Source organism: Temnothorax curvispinosus, unplaced genomic scaffold (genome assembly GCF_003070985.1).
Source record: "Temnothorax curvispinosus isolate PA1 unplaced genomic scaffold, ASM307098v1 QBEX01010801.1, whole genome shotgun sequence".
In the NCBI taxonomy this organism is placed as follows: domain Eukaryota; kingdom Metazoa; phylum Arthropoda; class Insecta; order Hymenoptera; family Formicidae; genus Temnothorax; species Temnothorax curvispinosus.
In genome coordinates, this window is record NW_020220581.1 from 133750 (window position 1) to 155609 (window position 21860).

Below are 21860 nucleotides of genomic sequence, written 5' to 3' on the forward strand. Positions count from 1 at the left end.
TTTTGTACATTTTATAATATACATTTCAAATGCAGATATATGAAAACAAATAACAATCGAATAAAAAATATATGTTTGAAAATAATCTCTTTATATTTATTTTGTTAAGTATAAACCTTTTATCGGTTAAAACGTTTTCCGTATACTAAAGTAAAGGGCAATTGCAATAATGCTTAATCTTTTGCAATGGGTACAAAAATTGGATTCTATGGAGATACATTAATTTGTCTTTGGGACAAAAAGGTTTACCACAATATTGAGATTTTGAAAAATTTTTAAATCCACCTTACACATTGATTAATATAATTAATTAAATTAATTTTCTTGCAGATTTGACATTTGATAATTCTATTATGTGATTGCGTCGTACGCATCACGCGCACACAATCGGTAATTTAGTGAAAATTTCAACGTCAAAATCCGCTCTCGCCCTCGGTCATCGGGCGACAATGCAACAACAATTTCAATGATGATTTATTAATATCGGCGCGGAAAAGGGTGACAAACACGACCGCGAAAAGCTATAATTGGCAGCTGGCAATCGTGGAAAACGCGATCCACCTTCATTATTTTGACGTCTCGCGTAATTGGCGGCGCGTCAAACGCACAAAACGCTTTTCACTTCTTCGCGCTTAGACTGCAATTTAATCGAAACATCGTACCGAATTAATGGCACCCGGGCAAAAAGAGTGGAAAGAGAGAAGGGGAGGGATAGGGGTGGGATAGGGAAGGAGGAGAGGGGTCAGTGCTGTGGCGCCATTGTTGGTCAGTGCGCATAATTTGGCTTTCATGAAAAATCCGAAATATTCCATCGCGATTTAAGCGAAATTAATTGCGGCATTAATATTCGCACGATGAAATGCGGTGGGCGGAAGAAGAGGATGTAATGCAAAATCGATCGTGACAACATTGCTTCTATGCGTACAGATATGTATCGGAATTACACGCGCGCGTATACACGTTTCCCTTAAATCATCCCTTATTCATCTCTACTACTTTATATTAACTCTCTAATGGTAACGTTGGGGTCAAGTGCGACCGCACGGCATCGTCTATTTTACAGTTTTTTGTTTTACTGCAATTATTTAAAGTCAGTTAATAAATTTTATTGTATATTTTTTTTCATATAAAGAAACAGAGGAAAAAGTTTTATGTTATTATTTACTTTTTTCACCCATTTTGTACATTGATTAAATATGTTCTGAAAAACCGCCTTGCCATTTAAGAGTTAATAACTTTTACATCTTATTCACATATATCATTTGTCGCAAATTTCACCATCATGAGAGTAGGTAACTTAATTTATTTGCTTCAAGTCTTTTAAGTCTTTTACAGTTTAAATATTTAAATATTATTTACAAAAATCGAGGACATTTAGATATGATGTTTGCATGAGATATTAGAAAGTATTCAGTTATTTGTCAAGAGCCAAGTAGTAATCGTAAGTGAATCGACCGGAGGAAAATGCAAGGAGGAAATAAGGAGGAATCAAAGTTGAGAGAATATAATTATATATTGAAACGTATAAATAACGTTATTTTATAATAATGAGATAACTTCAATTCGCGTTCTGGAATATAAAGTTTTCAAGATGTAGGAAAAGACATGAAAATTTGATGTTAATCGATTTGTTGCTACATTTACTTTTAGAACGTTTTATATTTAGTTTGTTTCTAACGTTTACTAATAAATGAAACATTTTTTATCTCGAATTAGAGTGACGTGAAGTTGCTATAAAATATTACACGATAATGTTCAGAATGTACAAATTTAATTAGCACAGTTCGCAAGTTGTCAGTTGACTAAGTTTGCATTTGCAATGCAATTATTAATTCAAACATAGATATTTCCACTAATAGAGAAGACGTAGCTTACAAAAACGGAAACGGAGACGTGACGAGTGGAGAATCCGTAAGATACGAATCACGGGGAAATTTTAAAAGAGAAAAAGAGAAGCGCGGACGACGGCGAGGAAGAAAAGGTGGAAGAACACGGCGTCGCGCCGCCACCGCGTGATTTGTGGAAAACAAATAATTGTCAGAGGTGTCAATCACAGCGCTCGTTGGCCGCCGTTCGTCCGAGGGTTAGCCCCCGTGATGAAAATCCGCCGATTTATTGGCCCGACCTTCTTTAGGCTCGTCTTCGAAACGTCACCGTTGTCCGTCCTGCCGGAATTCTTCGTTTTGCTCGGATTTTCTCGGCTGAGTTTAAATTTAGATTGGAAAATGTGTTCGTTCTTTTAAATGAAATTTAACGGCAAACGCGGAAATTAAAATGGATCGTCATGAGAGACGCTATTTCACGTGTATCCTACTGTCTTAATAAGATCATTAATTCTTCAAATTCTTCGCGGGTATTTTGATCCGTCGCAAACTGGACCGGAACATCGTTCAAATATAATCGCGAAATGTCACTTGCAAAATGCAACCTTTTACAAATATAACAAACGAGACGATTCTTGGACGATTTTACAATGCGTTTGTCATTATTGTCGTTATCATTCCGCCGCTATTACATTTATTTATCGCTTCGCCACGTATTTGTTGCAACGCTGCCATTAGTTGCCCGTCACTCGTAAAAAAGGTCGCACGCGGGTAAAAAAATGTCAGAATGAAGTGGAAGAGTGGATAGCGGGCGCGGGGAGGAGGGGTGGGATTGGAGAGTTACGAATGGCCTCGTTATGGTATAGAATTATGACGTCGGTTATGAGAGACGCAATAATTGCGGGAAAACGCCGACCTGGCCACCGACAGAAATATTATTTATGGCTTCGAGGGGATGAGCGGAAATCGTGATACTTGCGATAGTAAAATATGGCCGGCTGGTTTTGTCCGCGCCGCGAGCGTACCTTGTGACGATGTCTTGACGCATTCCGATAAAAAAATGCATGATTCATCGACGTTAGATCGGGGGGAAGATGAAGAATGAGAAACAATGCGCAGCGGCGATGCTGCTGCTTTATTGCATCAACGATCTTTCGGAACCTCGATTTATCAGCAATCCTAACGCTTTGCTCCTTCGACTCTCGCTCAAGTTATACTAATTTCCTTAGACTCCGCGCGACGGTAATACGTAATACTCGGTTTTAAGGATCGTTTACGTTTCCGGCGGATGTACACGTGTAGGGCGTTTGTGACCGCGAGCTGACACGCGTCATCTAATTCGATTTACATATGGTGTACATTATTTATATTTAATTTATATGGCCACGGCGCACAATCCGCTCGAGAGTGGGAGAAGGGGCTCGGCGCCTTTTGTAGTAACACGGTAAGCCTATTAGCTCGCTCGTCCGTCTGTACATCCGTGGCGCGTGTGACAGCTTGCCGCGCCGAATGAATTTTAATGAAATCCAGTGGGTTAGAGGGAGCGCGCGCGCGCGCGCGCGCGCGAGTCCGGCCCCCGGCCAACTACCCCCGGCTGAATTTATCCGACAAATTTTCCCTCCGCGTTGTCTAATCTGAATACATGCATATCCGAGAGCCGCCGCCGTATAAAGTGGAGACGCGACGACGTGGACGGCCGGGCGTCGGCGTCGTTTTTCGGCGGGCACGTCGCGTCGTCCCCCGGACCGAGATTGAGCGCCGCTCGATTAAACAGTATGGAATCTAAAATAACATGGAATATTATATACAGCGAGATTGGATGTTCCGCGCGTATACCGTTTCCGAGGTTTTTGCGAGGTTTGAATTCACGGGATCTGGCTTTACGATTCGAGCTGTGATAAATTAAATTATACGGTTACATTATTCCGTCGTGTTAAGAAATTCGAGATGGTAGAAATTACTTACGCGAGAATAAGAACAATTCGTGTTCGATACTAACCTACTTGCGTCTATTACGGCAATTAGAAGCCTTACTTATACTCAAAATAGACAGATGTCTGGTATCGTAACGTTGATGCAACTGAACTTATATTACGTACGCGAGAATGACCCAGATTTATTGTCAATCGACTCGACATTTATCCGATTTGGAAGACCGCGAGAAAATTATTTAAGGCTTCTGAAATTCTCCGCGCGAAAAGAGATGCTAATTGAAATTAATATAAGGTTAAGTTATTATTGTATCGTCAAGTGAAAGAAGCTTCAGTAAAATCCTTTTTTAAAATGTCTAATTTCTGATCGGTCGAATGTGTATTTAAATATGCCCGCAATATTTGAAATTTATATTAATTTATAAAAGCGAGAAGCTTATCTTATAAAGATTGTCGAGTAACCCACTGGTAAGAGAACAGCTGACTTGGCTGATAATTGGATGGTACTTCGGGAAGTGTTAAAACTGTCGAAACACCCTGGCGAAGAACCTCGAACAACGTCGAAGATGATGTCTCGTAAGTTTTTTCCCCATCCTTGCCCGATCATCCCTTTTCGCCTGTCGCGATCCTCTGCTATTATTCGCGACTGCGAAGAAGAGAGCAAAACTCGTTTTAAAAGAACTTTTAACAATGCCAAGGAGGCACGAATTCGCGCGCACTCCTATACCCTCTTTACCGGTTTAATCCTTAAATAACACTGTTGTAAGTTCCTCACGGATTCTTGATGTTGTATCCATCAAGAAAGAATGGAAAAAATCCTGTAAAGTATATTACAAAATCTAATTCGTTAAAACCTGAAATATGAATCATCAAAGTTATAAAAACGTAAAGCTCAGAATAAAATGTATAAAATAATACGGCATAAAGCCGAAATAATAAAATATTGTAGTATGTCACAAAAGTGCGCTGTCAGATTTCCAATGACATTTTTAATTTTTTCAGATTTTCATTTCGTTTGATATTCACCGGAAAATCAAACGTTAAAATTTTCCAGTGAATAGGAATCGGCAGTGCCCGATAACAACGACGTGAGCATTGGCATATGTCAGTAACATGATATTTTTATTGTCAGGATTCAGACTTTACCGTTGTTTGCGTGGGAGGCGTTGAAATCGGCTACGAAACTGATACAACAATAACAATGGAGAACTAAATATATCGATTACTTTTCTGCGCATTGTTGTGATACGATTGAATTGCTTTATACGTACATAGCGGGGTGTATATCTGATTTCAGCAAATACCGCGCAGCGAAAGCAACTTCCGATTCCTATTCATTATGTACTTAATGTCGAGACACTGCCGAGTCGCCTGTAATACATAAACGAATAAGAAATTCAACAATAAAAATATCTTTCAAAGAAATGTGTACGCTTTTCTTTTCTCATTTATTTATTTACGATCTGTGAGCTTCATGCTTCTATATTTAACTTTTCGCTTACGTCGAGCAGTTTCGATATTTTTTAAATATAAAACGGACAGATCGTACTTTATGGATCGTGTTTTAATACAAGTATTTAAAGGGAGAAATATCTCACAAGCACATTGTGTAATCGTGCGACACGTATGCGCGAGATCGAGTGAGCGATGAGTCTCATATCGACAATTTTATATTTAGCGGTTAAATATACCTACATCAAGGCGCGTGATTGATGATGATTTAAAACGAGCAGAAAACAAAGTATAATGCAAAGAGAAGACAACAAGGAAAATATAACCTGAGAACAAACTGATGCAATAGATTTTAATCATCGCATACTCGGGGATAACGAAATTAAATCGTCCTAAATTTCTGCATAAAACTGGTTTGTCCAATTTCGAAAAAAAGCAACGTGGCGGCATTCCTTTTTTTTTTGGGAGAGAATTTTTCAAAACGATATATTTCGGGCATTGTGAATCCAATCAAAAGTACGTGTGCGCCTCGTAGTAAAAAGGAGCGCAAACGGAGGCAATTTGCAAGCTTGCATCTCCGGCGGTATTTATGACAAGCGGCAGTTCTGACATCGTAAAATCGCACGCGTATATTCCGCATTGTGTTCCCGTAAAGCGAAACTTCGCTCGAGCGAAATTCATCCGCCGCGATATGACCCTCGATATTCACAATTTGCATGTCGCAGTAAGAATATCATGTGCCCCTCGTTACCGTTCACCGATTGCGGCTAATGGACTACGAGCGTACGCGGCTCGCTATTATTGTAATAGAATAATTATCATCGCGCTGTTCGAAAGATCGTTCGCGTGGGAACGATTCGCGAAACTTTTCCGAAAACGATTTCAATTACACGGTGTAATTAACGTGACGTTTTTGCATTTTTATTATGCGCGAGATATCGATTCTTCTCTCGTTATTGTACGATATGCATTTTGTATTGGTTCGCCGAAGTCACACACCGCTGAAGGAAAAATCTCGAGGTAATTCGATCTTAATTCGCGCGGGAACCGCATTGTCGGATACATCCTGAATTATTCAAATCTAATTTATTTTACCGCGTGCTCCCACCTTCGAAGTTTTAAAGCAACAATCGCTTTAGCCTCCCTTAAAGCTGACGCCTCCGGCAAAATTCTTCGCTTGATAATGGTAATTAGTTAAAACATTGTGGACAACTTTTGTATAATTATATATACCATAATTTATTAATAATATAATTATTTCAAAGAGACAATAGTTGAACATTAATTTTTATTTGGTTGTTTACAAGAGACTACAATTTGTTCACACTGTTCTTGTTCAAATAAAATGTTTAAGAGGTAGGAAGAAGGGGAGAGAAGAGCGAAGTGTTATGAGAGGAATTACAGTTTTTTCTACAAAAAAATAAAATAACGAAATAAAAATGACACGCAACACCGTTGCGGCGTGTTACATACTGGCGACAAAGGGAAGTCTTTTAAAGAAGTTCTCGTTGCCGGGATCTCGCGATTCTGTAAAATGCATTTAATGCCGCACATTTATTCCACCGTGTACCCAAATGTATTCAAGGAAATGCTCTCGTTTGCAGAGCGGCTTATACAGTTGTTCATTTGCGACGTTGTCAATGTAGAGTATCATGGACTGTTATTTAATTGTGAAACATCAAAGAGAAGAATAGTAATATAGACATATAATATTAGATTTCAAAGTATAAAGACTAAAAGAGCGAGTAACAATGGGGTAAAAGGCATCTAGCGCCGTAAAGCGAGATTGAGAGATTGAGAGAGAAAGAAAGAGAGAGGAGGAGGGGGGGGGAGAGAATGTGTGTGTATGTGGATGCACGCAAATCTGACGTAATGTATATACACTAATGTATTTTGCAAAACATCCTTCTGCTTGCAGTTACTACGCGTCGACCGCGTTTCCGCCGCGCTTAGCACCGCCGTTGAAGCGGCCGCGCTTGATGCCACCGACACGAGCGCAGCATCCGAAGCTACAGAAACAACAATCGATGGCAAACACCGGCACGATACCCGACTTGAATCAACTTAAAGTGTACAGTAAGTGTCGCGTTCGAGACGGTACAACGTTTTCATTATCCGCGATGTACTTTGCCTCCTCTTCTTTATTTCAAGATCAAATATTTGGATCTGGCAAGGCGAATTGGTGCGAATTTAGTTATCCCAATATATCTTTTTTTCCGTAAAAAAATCATGCATAGGTACATAGTTCAATTGTGATTAATTTATGTTACTGTTATTATGCTTATATTCTCCAAGTTTATAAGTTACCTCCTCGTAACACGGTCCCAAAGCCTTGTCGTGCAATGAAGGCTGGGTTTAATTGAAGGTATGTCGTAGGCAATCCAGATATACTGATCTGCGGCAACTGCAGGGAGATGTTCACGGAACTCGGGGAGCTGTTGGAGCACAAGCGGAACTACTGCAAGCTGCGGTTCACATGTAAATGTCACACCTTCAACGGAGCCGCCCCAAGTATGTACTCGAAATAAACTTCGAGGCGCCTCCTTCCGGTACGTAAACGCGCTCCAAATCCCACCGGGAAGATCCAGAATTAATAATTGCCCATCGCCCATCATTTTAATCGGCGGTTATTCTCGTCGATCATAATTAATGGCTCGATCCTTTTTTTTTGCAATGTCGTTGTGCCGTTCAATTAAAATCTTATATCTTATTTAAATTGAAACAGATTACTTACATTCATTATATTTGGTATTAATTGGTTGACGTGGTATTAACTGATGACAAATTTATGTCAATTATTATCTTTTTGCACGGCGAATTAAATTACACAAACAAGATCAGCACCGCATAAAATCCTGTACATCATGTTCCGTTAAAATTAACGTATTAAATGAGCGTGTTATGTCGTATTGCGTTATTGTAAATGAAATAATTTCAGATATTGCATTTCTATTTAAAAAAAATCAATTTGTTATATTGTACAAGTCCCATTTTCCTTAAGGCGGCTCGAATTATGTTGTTGAATCAAAAGAGGACAAAATGAGACAAAATTAATGAAAAATTGATTTGAGTTTTGACCCAAATTCAATTTATATAGAGATAATTTTTGCTATGCGTGCAAACAATTTAGATGTACTAACAGATGTATTATGTACTTGCTTCAAAATTTGCGTAAAAATCCATTAAGTAATCTAACATTTATCTGTCGCACATGTTATTGTTTCGAGAAATCAGTTTCTAAATTTTGTCTTATTTTGTTCTCACTGTGGCTCACTGTGTGACATCACAACTGTGTCTCTTTAGTTTATTTATTAAAATCTCGCGCAAACAGGAGACTCGACGGCGGCGTTGCTCTGCGTCCTCTGCAAGTTATCCTTTCCAAGTGCTTGGGAATTGATGGTCCATGCCCAGGCAGCTCACATGATCAACATTTACGAGCTGGGCACAAGAGCGCCGAGCCCGTCACGGAGCCCCAGCCTTGACCAGCCGAAAGAGTCGTCGCCTTCCCCGCAGGATTTCCAGGTTAATTCTCACTCCTCTTACGTCCTGTCTGAGATTTATTATTTACGCCGGCGTCATGCAGCAATATTTTACAAAATTGCGCAGTCTGAACTGAAGAATTAATAGTTTCCGCCTCTCGAAAAGGGCGAAGGGTGGAACGAACGGCTAAGAGGAGAGCTCGCAGTCCACCCTCGAGGCAAAGTGATTCAAAGTAAAAGACATTTCACACTTTGATCGCTGAATGTCTATTTTATTTTTTATTTGTAATTAGATTACTCTGCCTGGTAATTATAGTGGAGTTCTTTAACAATTACACATTTAATAATGTAATGTGATATGTTTCAGTCGGTTCATACACACACACACACACACATATTGACTTACAAGTTTCTTTTTTTCTCATATTTAATATATTTGTCAGCAACTAATTAACGAATATCCGGAATTGTTTTATCGTCGCGCACGTATTTTTCGAATAATTAAAATATGAGTTTAACAGAAATATTTGACTCGTCCCGTAGATATACCTAATTATCCAGCCTGGCGACGGCCGGATCATTTAAATAAGTAATATTCTCTCACTTTCATTAATTAATTTGCGTTTCATTACCAGCCAACGATTAAATTGCGCTGTAATATTGGAGATCTTATGTTATCGATAATGCAACCCTCATTGGTGAGCCATGCTCCAAAGTTTTTTTTCCACATGAGATATTTTATATCTATATATTTTTAAGCTTATCTATTTCTCGTGAACTCTCAAATATAATAAATAGACTTCAGCGTTTTCGGGATTCTTTACTTTAGATAGTAAAGGATGTCCAGCTTCTAAAATGTGTCCCGGAATTATTCTCTACTTCCTTAATTATGATTTGATTTGCTCAAATAACGCCGATCTGTATGCAATAAGTAAGTCACCAGTATCGAAACTCAATCGTATATAAAAAGACCAGTTTCGCCGCGCAGTTCATTTCAACGCGCCGTCTCCTTCTCTCTCTCTCTCTCTTTCTCTCTTTTCGTTTCTGGCAAAACGAGAGACGTAGTCTTCCGTCACATTTATCGGAGCGTTGTCGCGAAGAGATCCGAGGCGGCAACAAAGAGGCATCGCGACGATACGCGTCGTCTGAGACACGAGATATATCCGTGGACGACGATGCAGACAGCCTTCTCGACAATGCTTGACGTGCACGATTTTCACGAAGTTGTATAGAACCGGAGTAAAGGTGGACGAGGGAGGGGGGGCGAGGGGAGAGTACGCGCTTGCACTCGGCAAAAGCAACCCCAGTGACCGACGCGAAACACGTCGATTCCATCGAGGCTAACTCTGGGGTTGACGTATCGACAGAGAAACATATGACGAAGTAATATTTTTCCGCGCCCCCTCGGGTGATGGCATTTTCCCGCCACTCGCTCACCATCTCTCCCCTTAACAGTTTTCCCATCGACAGATAGCAAAACCGAAAATTGTACTTTTGATGTTAAATATCGCGGAAACTATATTCGTTCCTAGGAATATCTACTCTAAATACATTTTTTGTACGGAATAACAGGATAAAGGATTTTTCATTTAACGATGTTTTTCTTGTCTTTTCACGTATTAACGGTAGCACATTGTTATTGAAAAATGTGTTATATCGAGGTAAAAAGTTGGCCCGTTTGGAAAAGAATATAGAGAAAGTACGAAATTGTAGTGGCATTTGATGATTAATCAATGTCTGATCCAAATGTATACTTCTGTCAATTGCATCAAGTCTTTTTAATAAATGCTGCTATTTAAAATATGCATAAGGCGCTAAATTTTAGAATTGAGAAAGAAACGGGATGTGAAATTTTTCAGAAGACACAGTCGCTAATGTTAATCGCAACATGTCGCTTATTAATAAATGAACACCCGCAATACAATATGATAACGTTGCTGCAATTTTCTGTCATGACTCGTGACCATAGACAGCTTCTTGCAAGGATAAATGATTCCGACGCGAGTACCTTCGTTAATCAATTCCCCTGTCCGCGATAATCTCGCGTAACGGTATTGATCTATATGGAATCTATGACAGGAAATCAAGGCTACGGATTGCGAAGAGCGCGTGGAGGAGGAGGAACTTGATGGACACGAGTTAATACCGTCCCCCGACAGTGGCAAGTCAACGGACAACGAAGCGGCTCTGTCGCCGATCAAGATTCGATCTGACGTTAACGGATTGGATCACGAAGATTGCGACGAATTGATCCACGTCGAGAACACCACGCAGGCGTGCATCATGCATACTCTCAGCATTGTAAGTCTTCAGTTCTCTTCTATTTTGCATCTGAAAAACAAGCATTAAGTACACGAATGATATATGTATAAATATGAAAAAATTATTGATAATGGCTGAAGCGATGAAAAAAATAGCTTTTGAATGTTCCATTGCCGAAAGAGTTTTATATAAATAAATAATATCTTATGCAAGCAAACATTTTAAAAGTATATTAATTGGAAAGAACATTTTCTAATTAATATGTTTTCGAAGTCGCATCGTACTGCCTTAGTATTATTTCTCTCTTTTCGGTTTTCTTTTTATTCTATTATAATATGAATAAAGGTAAGAAATCTGTGAAGTAAGGAATGGGAGATAAAAGATAGACGCGTACGATTCTCTGTCACGACGCACAGTCGGGAGCGACACGATGACAGAAATACCGACTTACACTACGTGTCGTAAGGACCGTAAAGAGCGTAAAGATCGTAAGAGAACCAGCATAGTGGCACTAATGACTGACGTCGCTCTCGCCACGCAGCAGTTAAAAGCAGTCATCCACGATAGAGAATCGTTCTTCTTGGGTGCATATTAACAGGAGCGTCATAAATCGACGTTGTCGGCGTCAACGACGACTACGACAATGCCAGCGACAGTGATGTCGGCGTCGCGGTATCTTTTTTTTTTTTTTTTTTCATGCGCGATAAATCGTACCGTTCTGATTGCCGCTAACGACCACGGATAAATTACAGTCGTCGAAATCTTGAATTTTTGCAATATGTAAACTCAATCACAGTTTTCAAAATCGATATTCTCTAGGCCATTATTGAAATTATTTTTGCATAATTCTGTTGTTACAGGACTCGTCCTTGGAGCTGAATTCTGACACGAACTCGAGGACAACTTCTGGAACGGTGATGGCCTTGACCAACGGTTCATTATCGGCGAAGGAATAAATGAGAGAAAAAGAGAAAAAAAAATATTAAAAGGAAAAATAAAAAGAGAATATTCATCGGAACGGTCTTCCCCGGCCAACCAACGAGACATATCGATCTCCTTTAAGGATAACGCACCCGTTTGTATATAGCTTAATTGCCTAACAAATTATATTCAGGATCGTTAGATCCCGTGGTCTATGCCGGCTGATCGGATATCGGTCATCTTCCCAAAAGAAGAAAAAAAAATATCAGTATCATTCTGGACTTTTTACGCACTTGCAATTTCACTTCAAACTTTAATTGAAAGCTAATCCAAATGGAAGCAAAATATTATAGGAAATCGGATTGAGTTTAATTATTTGCATTGAATATATTATTTTTTGGAAAAATATTAATTAAATTGCGAATTTCTCAATTTTTACGTGCATGTTCCACTCATTAAACTGTAGATTTTATTTATTAAAATTGCATGGAATTCTTTTTAAATACCAGAATATTTTTAGATCTGATATTTGAATTTCTTATATCATTCTGAATTTTGTGACTTATAAATTTTAAAATTTTTAGTTTTTTATATCATGAAAAACGTTTTATATTAAAAATTTAATATTTTTAATATTCACAGCTTCTATCTACATGAGAGCTTTAAAACATTATCATTCATCCTGAAGGCATTAAGTTATTAAAGTTTTAAATTTTCAGATTCATAAATATTGTATTATTGATTATCGTTTTGTTACTATTGAATAACGCTTCTAAATGTCTGAAATTTATCAACCACGAGATTTCAAATTCACATAACGCAATTGTAAATCACAGATAATTTTATATTTAGAAAATTGTATACACAATATAAGTTTATTATTATTCAACTATATAAAATCAAGTGCTTTTGTCATCTTGGTGGCAAAAATATTGAAGATAAGAATATTTGTGGACAACATATTAGCCAAAACGAATCATTAATGGATTTAATATCTCTAGAAATCCTAAAAATTATTTATTTATTAGTTATTTCCAGCGAGAATTAATTTTTTCAACAAATATTATAACATTATTAATATCGGATATAAATAATCCTTGAATATTGGCAAAGTTGTTTGTTAAGAAAATAAAGAAACGTCTTATACCTTCCTTTCCATAGCGATCGCACATGCGTGTAGATTAAAAATATAGATTGTCAAGATTTAATTATTTATGAAAGAACATATCTCCCGATAAACAATGTGATGTCGATGGCGAATTAATAACTGAATTATAATACGAATTTAAACTTCGATCATTATTAAAACGGCAGGTCCATTTCTCTGCTGTTACCTGCTCCGTTCCGATTTACTTTCATTTAGAGATTCTTAATCAATCATACTACACACGATTTAAATAATTGTTATCTATTTTAAGAAGGAAACGTAGCATAGAGAAAGCGAGAGAAGAGAGGAGGCTTTGTTGGCGGCTGTTATACAAATTCTATGTTATTACAATTCTATATTATATGTTTATTGACTTTACTTATAAATACATAAATCCGTATAAATCTATCTATATATACAATTCTATATATATACAAATAATTTATACAATTTAAATAATTATTTTAATGTAGCAGTTTAAGTAGCCATAAAATCACAAATTTATATAAATTTACCATTATATATTTAGAAGTCTATATATTTACTAATTTTTTGGCACTTTATTGTATGTAACTTTTCACTTTGAATTGTATTTAATATTTATGTAATTCTTGATTTATAAACGTGAGTATGAATCAAAAAACAGTTACATGTGCATACGAATGTGAAGTAAATTATCTCTTCTTTTCAGGAGAATGTAACATATTTCATTTTCAATCAATTTATTGTCTCTAATGTTTTACTGTTGTGACTTTCCACTGACAATTCCCGTAATTTATGCATATCAAAAATCCAATAATCTAGATATAGATGACCCTCGAATAACACAGTACTTGAATTGCACGAAGTCTGGAATAGCACGATAAAAAATTGTGACAATTTTATTTATTTTTCATAAGTTTTTTGTTTGTTTGTTAAATAATCCTTTGGAACTAAAATGCCCAATTTTATATGGCTCTGAAGTGTACGGTTTTCAATAGCATGGAATGTAATCTTCAAAATTGTATAAATCCTAAGTCTCTCGAATAAGAAACCGAAACCAATTAATCGTGTCGTTCAAGGGTTACTTGTCACAATATTATTTTTTGATACAGCCTGCACAATTCGTAAATGAAACGCAATCACGAGAAAATAAAGATATCGACAGCCGGAAAAAAAATCGGTCAAGCTTTTATCGAGGCCTGACGCGCTTCTCTTCCTGCGTTTTTTTCTCTGTAAAACAAGATATTTATTACACGACTAGATGGTAGCGACGAGAGTTATTTGTTTATAGCCCCATATATAAACAATGTTTTATGGATCATTAATGTCTAAATAAAATATATTACGTCTTTTAAGTCGTCTTTTCAATCTTGTCCTTCCTCCACTCCCTTTACATAATATTTACGTGATTTAACAAATTGACGTCTTACAAATTTTGACCGTGATAATCTTTATTTGGTACGTGAACGTTTATTTTTTAATTTAGTATTTACTAACGCGGTATTTCAATAATTAGATATTAATTAATAGAAACGTATGACGAGTAGAAATGTTTATTTAGCTTGTAATAAGTAATTAGCAAACAGTCTCTCATTAGAACTAGTTTTTAACGACATGCCAAAGGGCAAGGAATTTCGCGGTTCTTGGCACGTTCATCCCTTCAAGCGGCGCCTAATTACTACGAGGTACAACGTAGCATCGCCAGGCATTACGGCGCTTTCCGCGGTTATTCAACTGTACTAAGAGGCTCGTTACAAAGATTTTCACCGTCTTGCTGACCCCTTGACGTTACGTGTAAACAAGTTTGCTATTTCTTCAATTAATGATCGAACTCGAATTCTGCAAGTGTTAAAAATTTCTCCGACTTAACAGTTTCATCGATCAGCAACATTTTAGTTTTTTTTTTAATATATAATAAAAATAAGAAGATTATATTACGAAATAATCTATGGAAGATATTTGACGGGGTTCACGTCACTCCCGTATCTATTTTCCTCCTAGTGCGAAGCACTTTAATAAGCGCTTTTACGCCCGTCCGATATGGCGGAGTTTATCCTCGCGCGTACCTAAGCGATAATGGAGAATTCACAAAACATTCAACATATCCTCCTAGTAGATATCGGATGTCGCGTAGGTTGAATGTTACGTATTGCGAAATCGCGTAAACCATTAAACGGGAAAGACGTCGAGAGATGGAGAAGCGCTTATCACGCAAGAAACGCGGCCAAAAACCAACGGCCGACTTACTTTTGTCCATGTCTCTTTAGAAACATGATTCGTCCGTATTGCAACGTTTGTAACTTGTATCATTAAGACTGAGACTGCGTTATGGAAACAGGTAAGTTATTCCGCCCCCTTTTTGGAGAGCGCAGCGCTTATACTCGCGCTGGAAAACAGCACCAAGGAAAATTTCTATAATAAATGAAACTTTTGGAATTGCAATTTCGCAATTCTTGGAGTTTTGACTCGCGCTCGTCACCTCTCAGCTAATTATATTCTCCCGCTGTTCCTCTCACTTTAAAGAGTTTAGAATTTTCCACTCTCTCAGACAAAATTCTATTAGGAATTCTTGGAATCGCGGTGCTTGCAATTTTAATTAGCCTCGTCTTTTTTTTTTTGTTGATTTCGTCCCGCTGATACTTTGCCGACTTGTTCTTTATCGACTTCTCCTCTCTCCCTTATTCTCTGCTCCGCTCTCCGCTAGATGACAACACTTCGCGGAGAAATGTGTATAAAGGAACGCAAGAATGAGAATGCTGTAACTATAACGTACAATATAAAAAATCTTTATACAATTGTATTCGTAGTTTTATATGTCTGTATAAAAAAGAAATACTGTCTTACAGTCTTCTTAACTTATTCTTTATATCGATTCTTTTCTCTCCTTTCTCTGCTTCGCTAGATGACAGCACTTCGTAGAGAAACGGAATGAAGATAATAATAAAAAGACTTATAAAACACTATAAAGCGCAATAAACAGATTTTTATGTTTATATAGAGCTTTATTCACAGTTTTATACAATTTATCTGTATAAAGAATCTCAATAAAGAGATATTACCTTATAGCCGATCAAATTCAATAAAGGCTTAACTTTATTGCAACGGTTTCACAAAGTTTTGCAATGAGGTGATTTTTAACTAAGCTATAATTACATTATATTTAAAATTTTACTAGAATTAATAAAGAACAAATAAATTAAAAATAAGATTTTGTTACTACTATATTTGAATATTAATAATTTAGAAATTAATTTATACACAGGTACATGTTCATAGAAAAAACGCCGCCAAATTAACCAAAGTTACAATGCTTGCCAACTCAATTTAGCATCATCTACATGTATCTACATGCATATCTGCGTGTCTATAACATTCGGCGATAAATTCAGAATTCAGGTATTTTGGCAATAACGGTCCGCGTTCTATTTCATTTTCGGTTATTGCGCTGCTTCGTTGACCGGCGCGACTGTTTATCATTCGGTACAGGCCTTACGGTTAAAAACGACGACGAGCAATTGTGAACGGTAGTTGACTCCGTGGTAGAGGGGTGGGCATGTTTCACCTGCGACAAACTGAACGGTATGCAGATATGGGAGCCCGGGTAAACCGACCGCCTGTGGACTACTGTGCGGTAGTAATCACAGTCACTCCGAACAGTCAACGACATCCGCGAGACCCACAGGTGGATAACAGGTACATTATTTATCGAAATTTACACTAACATTTCCCTCTCGGCCTTTCGCGTACGTGCTTTTGAATTAATGTATTCTGCCCTTCGCGCTATCTAAATATCAATAAACACCGCGTTGATACTTTATCATCGTTCAATTTGTTGGCGTAAAATTTTTTTTCCTTTACTTAAATTAAAAAAAAACTGCACGGCGATCTCTGTGACTTAGCGATTCATTCCCGTCAAATTAAAAGATCTTATTATACGAAAAATTGCGAAAATTGCAACTTTACGATGCACAATGCGTCAATTACAGGGATTTATACATTTTTCAAATGCTATTATAGCATCGTGTTATTAACACAGTACGATACAACTTTAATGTAATAAATTTTTATGAACATAATGAATTCCAAATTATTGTCCAGTAGCATATTGAACAAAAGAGGGAGCTGCATAAGCCAATTAAAATGATATATACGAGAATTGAGTAAATTAAAATGCGACGAGATATTTAATCACGTTGCAATGTAGAGAAAATAATTATCGTGCATTTATATATTGGCAAAATAATTAAAGAATTAAATTTACACTTAATATGAAGGTTTTGAATTTTAGCACGAATCGGTAATTATATCTTGTTTATACTTTGTGTGTGTAACAGAGATATATAGTTATAATTTGGAGTAATTCATAATTACTACGTGTATCGTCTGTCCTACCAAAATCTACTTTTTACGCTAATGTTAATTGAATAATTGGGAATAAATTCGCAAAAAAATAGAAACATTATTATAAATTTAAATCCAACAATAACATATTTTTTTCTCAAATATTTTTGCAATTAAATAGTTAATAGTTGGGTATTTTTGCATTTTATATATAAAAAACCAATTATTTTATTTAATATTTAAAAACTAATGCAATATTCTTGTCATTATAATAAGCATTTTATTACAAAAAAATTTCTATAGTAAATTTAAATTTAAATTATTCAAAAATTGATTTTTATTTATACAATTTTTTAATCATATTAATATATTAATATCATATTTATATATAATTAAAATATTTTAAAATCATATCTTTTTTTATATTTGTATTGGACTTTACTCCGTTTTCCAAAATGGTATTGGATAAAAAGAGTATAATAAGATTAAAAATATTAAAAACTAAAATATATATGTACACGTATATACGTCAACATGTATTATTTAATGGAATGGAGCCACAAAGTTTCCAAATTTATTTCATAAGTATTTGAAATCTGTCTTCCTGTGTCTCCCTCTCTCTTTCTCTTTCTTTCTCCGTTTCTCCTTTCTTGAACATATCAGCCAAACCGTTAAAAAAGTGAGTTTCCCGCTATGCGCTTCGCGTTCTTCACGTTCCAATTTCCGCCGCGGTGGACATCAACGTCCAATTTCGTCGCGATTCGGTGTCCTGGCTCGTCGCGTGACCAATTAAAAGAAGATCCTTAATTGCGAGGCAGTCTCGTCTGTGTCTAACTGTAAACCGCGGGCATAACTGTGCGACGCCGCGCCGCGCGGCGGTAACGGCGCAAGATCCGTCATTCTGCGTTGGAGATTTGTTCCGCTATATCGCTGAAGATACCGACCTCCTGCTCGAGTCGACGACTCGCGATTGCCGGTCGTTTGTTACCAATGCTCGCAACGTTAAGCGTGCCTATAACAGTGACGGAATGACTCGACACGTAACCGGAAACTGTCAACGCCAATAAAATCCTGTTCCGTGAAACAGCACCGCGCGTTCTTCATTCGCGATCGCGAAGTCACGTTACTTCTTCTACAGGTCTGAGACCCCGTGCGTCGATATCTCCGAGATTATTCGCGCGAATCAAGCTCGAATTGTCTATCAGACATTACTTAAACACGAAGAACTTATTTAAAAAAAGGCAAAAAATGAGAAAAAATTACAAAATAAAATATAGTAAAGGTAAAACATTGAAAGGGGATAATTACATCTGGAACGCCACGCGTACAAATTCTTTTGTTGTCGTAATTTCGAACACGACAGCGTGAAGCATTGAACTTTCGTCGACGGAAATCTGACGCGATTTCGAGCCATGGTAAGCGTGCTCGGGCGAACAATCGTCCGGGCGGATCTATGCGAGTCGGCCGGAACTCGGTATAATGCCGCGGAAACGGCCTGGGAAATTATATTTGTCATGGAGAATCGGCCGTGTCTACATTGGAGGACGATTCGATGCGATCTTTGACCGTGCGACGACCGGACGGAACGGTCATTGAATGTGTACTGCCGGCCCTTTTTTTTTATTAGATCCAAAGCGTTGGATCGGTGGAAAGTTGCCGGTGACATTCACGGTTCGAAGTGGATGCTAACAATCAGACCGATACGCGCGAATGTCGGCTTCATTTTATAGAAAAGGAACGTATGAAAGTCCAATCTGATCTAAATCTGTATTAAATCGGTCGAACGTCCTACTAATTAGCACTCTATATTAACTTATTTTATTTTCAGTTTGTGCTGATTTAGTTTCGGCACTTTGTATTGCAAATAAATAAATCTACGCCATTTCGTGATACAGTATAAGAATAAAAAAAGTATCTATAATATTCGGGCCAAGAATGTGTATGAAAAAATTGAGGATTTTATAATACCTCGCGGTAAAAGATTCGTTATCTTGGAGTACCAATAACGAGTGAACGATATATTCTATTAAAAATTATAATAAAGTTTTTACTGTCCTGAAATACATTAATATTATAATGGAAATTACGATATATCGTTATTCGAAAACATTGTTCGTTTTGTATTTTATAAAATAATTATTATAATTAAGAATATTTTAACATGTAATTTAATACAATCAAAATTCAACAGAAGAGAAATCTTATATTTTTAAATACTTTGCTTTTATATAAATTGTACATTTTATATAACATAATTAATAAAAATATATATATAACTAATTGATTATTTATCAATTTTTATATCATAAATATTACTTTATCATATTATATCCTAATTTTATATAACAAAATGTTATAAAAAAAGGAATGCTTTTTTATTTTAATCTATACCGCAATATTTTCACGAATAAGATACACGTATTAATGATCTTTGATGTTTAGACTACAATGCCGTATCTGTCGGCGATGTTTCCATTGATCTTCCTGCTGGCCGAAATCAATGCAGCTGGCATCGGCGAAGCTTGGCAAGTTACGCCACATGTGAAATCAGTCTACACGGATCATCCGTTTCGATCACGATCGGACTCCTCGGCGTTCGAGGTTCGCACCGTAAGCGGAGTAGGTCGTCTGGCTTCGTTCGACGAAGCTCGAAATGTTCAGAAGCATCCGGAACTCACTACGCCGGGTTTCGTGGAGCCGAACATCCTTCCGGAAGCAGCCGAGGAAATTCTTCGCGAGAATAAGAACCTCGAGCAGTTCCGAAAACTTCTAGAGGACTCACCGTACGACAATGGCGAGGTTGAGGACGATGTCGTCAAAGGCGACGCCGTACCTATACAAAGAATTTTCCAGAAGACACTCATGATGAGAATTCTACACGCGGACAAGGGAGACGATGACAACAACGAGCAAGCCACGAGAGGGATCGTACAGCGTATTCGTAGGCAAGCGGAGAACGAGACGAGTATGGAGAAGATCTCGACGACGAAGAACGTGCGCGAGGCTCGTGTGAGCTCTCCCGAGACATGGTCGACCGCGGCGCAGCCGATCTCGGTGGAGTTCCGTCATCGTATCCCCTTAGATCAGGTGATCCAGCAGCAACAGGAGGAGGAGGAGGCCGCGGCTCTGTCCAGCATATACCGTAGGCATCAGGCACCCCGGGCGGACTTCGTGACGGGCCAGCATCATCGACGCTACCCGGACTATCGCGAGTCCAGGGACATGCCGATCACCAAGAACTACGACGACTACGATCAGATGTCCTGGTACAGGAACGCGATACGCGAGAGAGATTACGAGTATCCATCGTATCGCCGTGGATACAGCTACCAATATCCCGATCGCTACAGGACGGAGAGGGATTATTACACGCGGTCGCCGAGCGAACAGTACTACGATCGTTACGATCGTTACCGAGAGGATGATCTTGATTTCTACAGGAACCGACCCCCCGCGCCGAAACCCCGACGGATCATCTACTACGCTACCCTGCCGGAAATCGTGAGGAAACCGGTGGACCTGAGGAACTATCCGCGGTACGACGCGGGCGCGACCAGAGCACCGGTCACGCGGGACGGCGCCTACAAACGCGTGCCCGGCAACGTCGATCCCGGTAAGTATCGGTACAGACAATCGTATAGCGGTTACGATCCCTACATGAAGAGAGCGAGCTATTACGAACGTCCGTATGAATATCCCGAAGACGATTCACGACGCGTCAGAGTGTCAACCAAGGAGGACTTGAGGAACGACAGATTCGGAGGCGCGAATAACGAGCGGAAAGTAAGCAATCTCATAGCGATTAGGGACGAGTCGGGCAAGCTGCCCTGGCCGGTGCAAATCGGCACGGAGGTCAGCATCAAGGACGACGAGAGGATCCCCGGTCGTAAGATCTTCGGCGAGTCGAGCATCGGCTACGAGAGATTCCAAAGTGCCCAGCTGCAGAAAGCGCCGGACGCGACAGGATCCAGCGAGCTCCAAAGCGACAATTAACGCGTTGAAGATTACATCCATTTGCATTAAAAAAAAAATTAATTCTAGATTTACTTCTCGACAAACAACAATAGAAGCAATGTTATCGAAATCATAAGTTTGCAAATGCAATTTTGGGAATGTAATATTTAGATGACATTCAAACAATGAATACATGGAAATAAATACATGATTTGGATACTAAAATATGTAATTTAGAAATATATGATAATTCAAAAGAAAAAGAAATAATTATATTTAAAAAGTTTAAAAAGAGTCGATAAAATTTAATTTTACTACTGCGATAAGTTTATTAAATATTTTGAAATGGCTTTTTAAAGAAAAAGGATTATCTCTTAGTAATACTTGAAATGCTGCAGGGTTTATTTTTACAGATAGATATTTAATTTTAATAAGTGTTTGATATCGATTGTCAAGCGTTATCGTGAGATAACTGAGACGGATTGTGACTATAAATTGGTAAAATTTCAATATACGCAAATATAGCATTATTAAACATATAAAATAAGAAATCATTAAATCTTGATCG

The 21860-nt window shown here is 37.8% G+C and overlaps 2 protein-coding genes across 2 annotated transcripts in view; both read left to right on the top strand.

Moving 5' to 3' along the window:
- Positions 1–13441, top strand: part of LOC112460765 — a 136193-nt gene extending 122752 nt beyond the window's left edge. The window contains exons 8-12 of the mRNA XM_025025600.1: positions 7125–7282; positions 7583–7717; positions 8538–8728; positions 10765–10986; positions 11808–13441. Coding sequence (XP_024881368.1) covers positions 7125–7282; positions 7583–7717; positions 8538–8728; positions 10765–10986; positions 11808–11903 — 802 coding nt within the window. The 3' untranslated portion in view covers positions 11904–13441. The remainder of the gene's footprint in view (positions 1–7124; positions 7283–7582; positions 7718–8537; positions 8729–10764; positions 10987–11807) is intronic.
- A 3217-nt stretch (positions 13442–16658) lies between these two features.
- Positions 16659–21399, top strand: LOC112460764. Its single transcript, XM_025025599.1, has 2 exons — positions 16659–16690; positions 19781–21399. Exon 2 carries the CDS (start codon positions 19787–19789, stop codon positions 21329–21331), a length of 1545 nt encoding a protein of 514 aa, XP_024881367.1. The 5' UTR covers positions 16659–16690; positions 19781–19786; the 3' UTR covers positions 21332–21399.
- The last annotated feature ends 461 nt before the right edge of the window (positions 21400–21860 follow it).